General features: G+C 33.7%; 1 protein-coding gene across 4 annotated transcripts; it reads left to right on the top strand.

Moving 5' to 3' along the window:
- The first annotated feature begins 2,202 nt into the window (after positions 1 to 2,202).
- LOC111882180 (actin-7) lies at positions 2,203 to 6,864 on the top strand. 4 transcript variants are annotated; one of them, XM_023878530.3, is made up of 5 exons: positions 2,203 to 2,375; positions 3,234 to 3,303; positions 3,716 to 4,109; positions 5,339 to 5,964; positions 6,603 to 6,864. In XM_023878530.3, exons 2-5 carry the CDS (start codon positions 3,244 to 3,246, stop codon positions 6,666 to 6,668), a joined length of 1,146 nt encoding a protein of 381 aa, XP_023734298.1. In that variant the 5' UTR covers positions 2,203 to 2,375; positions 3,234 to 3,243; the 3' UTR covers positions 6,669 to 6,864. The 4 variants fall into 4 exon arrangements, with proteins under 4 accessions (XP_023734298.1, XP_023734300.1, XP_023734301.1 ...); XM_023878532.3 differs by having other exon boundaries at positions 2,209 to 2,335; XM_023878533.3 differs by lacking the exon at positions 2,203 to 2,375 and adding an exon at positions 2,823 to 2,887.
- The last annotated feature ends 321 nt before the right edge of the window (positions 6,865 to 7,185 follow it).

Raw genomic sequence — 7,185 nt, 5'->3', positions numbered from 1 at the left:
GTATCACTTGAATGATTGGCGTGACGGACATCAACCAACCACTCCAAAAGAATTATATAATATGAGGCATTCTTCCGCACGAAATGTTATAGAAAGATGTTTCGGTATTTTAAAGGCAAGATGGGGAGTTTTAAGAGATAACTCGTATTATCCGGTTGTAATAAAGAATAGAATCATAATGGCATGTTGTCTTCTTCATAATTACATAAGGCAAGAAATGACAATTGATCCTTTTGAAGACAATGCTTCACCGGATGAGGGAACCGGAGACAATGGGGGTGGAAATGATGATAATGTCACAACCATCGGGACTTCAGACGACTGGACTACGTTTAGAGATAATTTAGCACAAACGATGTTTGATTCTTGGAATACAACAAACTGATGTTATTGTAGTTTATTTGCACCTTATTACTTTGTTATTTGTATTTTATTTGTAGTTTATTTGTACGTTATTACTATTATATAGTTTATTTGAACCTTATTAATCTGTTATTTGTATTGTATTTAGTTTACTGTGATGATGGTTTTTTTTTGTGTATGGGACAAAAGTCTCATGATACTTGTTTTAGTAAGTTGGTGTTTTTTTTTTTTCGTTTTTTTGTATATTATAATTGTAGTTTATTTGTAGGTATGGTGGAAAAAAGTCGAAATTATAGGACGTGGACAACACATGAAGATGCTAAGCTTGTGGAGGCGATGTTAAATATGGTAAATGCGGGTGGGTTTAAAGCCGATAACGATTTTAAATCTAGTTATTTACAACATTTGGGACAAGCATTGAAAGAATCACTCCCAAATGCGGGTATTTTGGCGAATATGGAGTCACGAATTAGAACTATGAAGAAAGAGTGGCAGATTGTTTATGACATGATCACCGGTAATAACACAAGTGGGTTTGGTTATGATAGTGTTAATCGATGTGGAACAGTTGAATCACCTGAGGTTTGGGATTCTTATGTTAAGGTATATTTAATATATATCTTTGATCTATTTTTATCTTGTTCAAAATAATAATTTGTTGTTGCATGTGATAGGTGCATAAAGGAGCTGAAAAATGAAGAAATAAATCACTTCCTCATTATGATGACTTGTGCATCATTTTTGGAAAAGATAGGGCTCAAGGGAATAGAGCCGAAGATTGTGAGGATATGTCACATAATGAAAATGTGGAAGAAGAATTATTGCAAATGGAAGATGATTTCAATGAACAAAGTGAGGAAATTTCACCCACAACAAATGGGCAAAGTGAGGAAACTTCAAGTGCTAGTACTAAGAAAGGAAACGTAAATTTGATCCTTTCATTGAGGGAATATCTAAAGCCGCCGCGTTACTTGACAAAGATCTTCGGGAAGCATCGGCCACCATGTCTCAATCTTTAAATGCTGAAGTGGAGTTACAAAAGAAAACTTCTATGGTGACTTCTGAAATTTTGAAGATTCCATCAATGGATCAAATGGATAAGTTTAAAGCAAGTCGAAAGATAATGCGCGAGCCAGAAGCAGTGTTGACCTTTTGGAACTTGGAAGGTGAAGAACGTGAAACTTTTGTGAAGCTCATGTTGGAAGAATGATATGTACCATATAGTATTTCGGTGTATCATTTTGAGATACTTTGCTCATTTTTTGTAAGTTGTGATATCATGGATATCATCTATGTTCCAAACTTATGTAACATGTATTTATTTTGGTTTATCATTTTGGAAGATATATGAAAAATGCTCTAGAATGGAAGTTATATTTGATTGTTAGGTAATATATGTTTATAATCGGTATTAAATTTGATTGTTGGTTTATTTAGAAGTATATTTTTATGTAAATTATAAAGCAATTTAAAAAAAAAAAAAAAAAGACAAATAAAGGGTATTATTGTCATTTGACAGAATTCCATTCCAATTCCTTCGTCAAATCATCAATCCAAACAGAAATAGACATGGGAATGGATTTCAATTACAACTCAAAATTTGGCAGCCAAACGCGAAACATTATTAATTCCAGCAGAATTCAATTCCTTCGGAATTCAATTACAACAGAATTTAATTATAAGACAGTAACGTTAAAGGCTGCTAAAGGCTGTTAGGTTTCTATAACATTTTCCGTAAAAATAAAGTCAAAGGAATAAAAAACAAAAAATATAAAACAGAAATGATGAATGACGCATGACGCAAGTAGCAAACTAGCAATTAAACATATCGAATTATTTGTTTTTTAAATGTTCTTCTACCTAATACTTCCTGATTAATTCCTTAAGTCAACCTTTCGTCTTACGATGACCTTCTCCACTGAACGAACCAAACCACACCAGAGCCTAGGATTTCAGCTGCCGGCAATTGGAGGTTACTTTTTGCTGATTCTCTTCCATCTGTAACAACAAAGGTTTGCTGCGATTATCTTGTAATTTTAATGGGTTTTTAAAAAAAAAAAAATTCCGATCTGAGTATCTTGGCATTTCAGTAGGGATCCGTATCGAATCTTTTCTAATTTAAATGCAATCGAAATCGCTATTTCACAGTATAGTGAACAATATCATCTTTTTATTGATAAATCTGGTCAGTTGGTTGTTCTTATTGACTGATTTGATTCCGAACTGTGTAAGATGAGTGATGTGTAGAAATTAGACATTCACAATGGAGTTTATTAGTAAGTCAAATAAGCTTGTCAAAGTAGCTAGTGTAAATACCTTTTTTCACTACAGCTTTTTTATAATTCTAATAATAGTTTATTAACTTCCATAGCTTTTTCACTTTACTAGGACCCCAAAAGCTTTGTGAAAAATATTTAATTATTATAATGGAGATATCTTGAGATTTTGGTTTGTTGCGTTGGTGCTCATATGGTACAAAAAGTTTCGTGAAAAAGCTTTCCCTATGTGCGATACTCTTGAACCTGTTACGTATTGACTCTGGATAGATTGAATAAATTTAGTTCGATTTTTGTGTTTTTAAATGCTGTGGTATCTACTATCTGTTTGAATTGCATTATCGATTTCATGATATTTGTTAAATATGCGAGGATCCATTGAGATGGTAGTACTTGGTAACTTAAATTTGTTTGGTGGTTGTTAGTTTGACGTTCTTTTGACCATATGGGAATCATAGCAACATGTCTAGCGGATATAACTGGAGTAATTTTTTTTGGTTATTTCTTGCTAAACAAATAAAAAATGATTGGAATAATGGGGATGTCAAAGATTTTTCTGTGTAACCTTATTGTATTTTGATGTTTGTGTTTCAGGTTTATAGAAATGGCTGATGATGAGGATATTCAGCCCATTATTTGTGACATTGGATCTGGAATGGTGAAGGTTAGCAAAATTCTTATGTTGCTATTTCCTGGTTGCATGAAACTTTCTTGAGTTAGTTGGATTCTTGTACTTTTGAATTTAAATAAGGGATAAATGCTTGTTTAAGCAATGACACATCATATCTTTCTCACCAAAACTATGCAATATACTACCTATAGGGTAAAAGTTGGTTGCTAATTCATGTTAGTTGCATAAAGTGATTAAAAGGTCAAATATCATTGCATTAAATGGTAAAAGGGTAAACATTTATAAATAAAATAAGTCATGAGGCACCCTGTTTATCATGTTGTATATTTTGCTCTTAGAATGAAACGTGGTTTGCATATTTTGTCTAAAAAGTTAATTGTTGCATAAATTAGGTAAAATGTTTACTCAAATTGGAGTTCTTTTTGTTCTTTGACTTAATTTATAGGCGGGGTTTGCTGGTGATGATGCTCCTAGGGCGGTGTTCCCCAATATTGTGGGTAGGCCACGACACCCTAGTGCTATGGTAGGCATGGGTCTAAAGGATGCTTATGTAGGAGATGAAGCCATATCGAAAAGTGGTGTTTGTACTTTGAAATACCCTATTAAGCATGGTGTTGTCAGCAACTGGGATGATATAGAAAAGATTTTGCATCACACCTTCTATAATGAGCTTCGTGTTGCCCCTGAAGAGCACCCTGTGCTTCTTACTGAGGCACCATTAAATCCCAAGGCAAACAGAGAGAAGATGACTGAATGCATGTTTGAGACCTTCAATGTTCCTGCCATGTACATTGGAATCATGGGTGTGCTTTCTTTGTATGCAAGTGGTCGTACAACTGGTTAGTATTGCTCTTTTAGTTTCAACATTGTTTGCATTTTGTTATTGGGAAAATGGTCGCAAAGATTTGCAACAACCCTTCCAATATATATACATGGAGAACTACAAAAGAGGAGAAAAGCGATAGACGTAAATGGATGAGAAATTGTTACAACCACACAAACTAATGACAAATTTTTCAAGCCCACCCTCAATCGCAACCACACTTTCTACAAGTTTAGCTCATACCTTTTTACACTGAAATAAAAATAAAACACTTATGTAGCATTTGGTATGATGGAATCAGTGTTGGAATGAAATGGTTCGTTCCATTAGAATTAGAAAACATGCTTGTTTTGCCAGCTGGAATAGAATGGATCATTCATGAAGTAATGTAATTCTTTCCGTTCTGTTGATTTTCATTCCTTAGCCAAGTGGTGTCTTCATTTCGTCCCATCATGGAATAGAATGAAAAATTGCAATATAAGTATATACCCATTTTTATTTACTTAGACATTTTATGCACAAACTTATATAAGAAAAATCATTATTCTAATAAAATTACAATTTTACATTAAAAAAGTGAAGACCAATTACTTTTTCTATAATCTTATTTGGGTTTTAATGAGTTTTTTTTTTTTTTTTTTTTTTTGGTGAATAAAAGTTCAATAATTATAATTAAAATAATGTATAGACTATTAGCCATTGAATGTAATGACTCACTCAGTTACATTGCTTATTTAATTACTCAATCTGTTACATTTCTTCATCCGTGTTTTAATTATAAGACAGTGACGTATACACTGATAAGCGGAACAAAGTAAAAGCAGAGCATAAATCAGTGAGGTGATAACATATATCTTTGCAAGTTTGACTCCAAAAAGAGATGATTATCATAATTATTATATTTAATCTAATAAAATTTCCTTTTTTCTACCACAAAGCACATAAATATTCCCTTCGGATGCATCAAACAAAAAAGAGCTCTGAGAGCTTAAAATTATTCAAAAATGCTACTTTATTTTGACCTTGTTATATACTTATTTGGTCATACTGATTTTCCTAAAATTAATTCCTTTTTTATTTAGGTAATCTGACTAGTCCCATGGACCCGATTAGTGCCTAGCGACTCTTGCAACATTTCATCTAACCAAAAAGCCTTGGACTCTTTTTACTTGCGTAAAGCCCTCCCCACTTTTTCTTTTTTCCATCTGTGTGGGATAAAGGTCAACAATAATATTTTTCTTACAGGCGTCGTGTTGGATTCTGGAGAGGGCGTGTCCCACACAATCCCAATTTACGAAGGCTATTCAATTCCTCATGCCATATTCCGTCTTGATCTAGCTGGACGTGACCTCACAGATTACCTAATGAGAATCCTGACCCAAAGAGGCTATGCTTTCACCACAACTGCTGAATGGGAAGTTGTCCGTGACATTAAAGAGAAGCTTACATACACGGCTCTTGACTACAAGGAAGAACTCGAAACTGCAAAAAATAGTACGAGTGCCTCTGTTGAAAAGAACTACGAGCTGCCCGACGGACGGGTTATCACGATTGGGGCAGAGAGATTCCGCTGCCCGGAGGCTCTCTTCCAGCCATCTCTCATTGGAATGGAAGCTTCTGGTATTCATGAGAGGACCTACAAGTCTGTCATGAAGTGTGATATTGATCTAAGGAGGGATCTTTTTGGAAATATTCTGCTTAGTGGTGGGTCAACCCTGTTCCCGGGCTTTGCTGACCGGATGAGCAAGGAACTCACTGACTTTGTCCCTAGCAGCATGAAGATTAAGGTGATTGCGCCACCTCCCCTTGAGAGGAAATACAGTGTCTGGATCGGAGGATCGATCCTTGGATCTCTCAACACCTTCCAACAGGTAAATTAAAACCCTGATAAAGTGTTGTCTGTCTGGATAAATAAATGATGTTTAAATAGTGTTTGAGAAAGTGACATGGTCGGTGGTACATATTGTTTAATTGTATGACTATTTAAATGTAACTACGATGATATTATGGGTAAGGAATTGTAAGTATGTTGTTATTTGTGTAAAAAATCGTAAGTATGTTGCTATTAAGGTTGAATATTGCTATTATCGATTAAAATTTGAAGTACATTGCTACTATAGGCAAAGAAATATACTCGTACGTTGCGAGGAATACTGGAAAAGCAACATACTTCACATTCATTACCAATATGGGCAATGCACTTTAGTTTATACTCATATTAGCAAAATACTTATATTCTTTTTCCCATAATAACATTGTGCTTCAATTTTCTTCTATACCTTATTTTTGACCAACAATAACAACTGACTTACATTTCGCTACCAATATCAATAATGTAATTCGCTTGTTACATATATTTACCATGGGTAAAGAAATTTTAGTGCATTGCTATTATGGGAAAGAAGAAAGTACATACCCAATATTAGTAAAAAAGAGAAAAGTATACTGCTATTTTCATAATTTGCCCTAACTAATATTTAACTAACTAACTTTCTTTTTTGTGAATCAGATGTGGATTTCCAAGGACGAGTATGATGAATCTGGTCCATCTATCGTCCACAGGAAATGCTTCTAAGTACTTATTTTGTTGCTTTTGATGGTCTACTTCGTTTTTGCTTTATATTCTTTATCTATTTTTCGTGTTATGTTTCATATGAAGTAAGAAAAGCTGACATGGATATATGTGGAGTTGTTAACAATCAAGAAGGTAATCATCATTCCACTAACTACTCACCACCACCACCACCATTGATAACCACCGTTACGTTCTATCTCTGGTTTTTGTGTTTTATCCTAATTTTCGATTTGTGTTCGGTTTTTTTTTTTTTTTTTTTTTTTTTTTTTAAATAATTGATTATATCTATTGCTTTGTTAGTGAGGTTTCAAACTTCCATTTGTTGATAGATTATATTCTTTTACTGCTTTACCGATTTGTTCAAAATATCTATCGGAAGTGATTATTATATTAGATCTTTAAATTTTTGTTGTACTTGCGAAATGTATAATGTTATTTGGATTGTGCCATTACAACCTACTATCAAACTTCCTACCAGTTGAGTTATCATGCTATTGTGACATTTTAAGGTTGTGTT

Source organism: Lactuca sativa, chromosome 5 (assembly GCF_002870075.4).
Source record: "Lactuca sativa cultivar Salinas chromosome 5, Lsat_Salinas_v11, whole genome shotgun sequence".
Classification (NCBI taxonomy): domain Eukaryota; kingdom Viridiplantae; phylum Streptophyta; class Magnoliopsida; order Asterales; family Asteraceae; genus Lactuca; species Lactuca sativa.
This window is presented reverse-complemented; position numbering and strand designations above follow the sequence as displayed.

Bases quoted from the DNA above. Each gene is read 5' to 3' on its own strand.
- LOC111882180 (XM_023878530.3), top strand. From the start codon at position 3,244: ATGGCTGATGATGAGGATATTCAGCCCATTATTTGTGACATTGGATCT. The intron at 4,110-5,338 runs GTTAGTATTGCT...TTTTTCTTACAG, and splicing joins TGCAAGTGGTCGTACAACTG to GCGTCGTGTTGGATTCTGGA. The intron at 5,965-6,602 runs GTAAATTAAAAC...TTTGTGAATCAG, and splicing joins CTCTCAACACCTTCCAACAG to ATGTGGATTTCCAAGGACGA.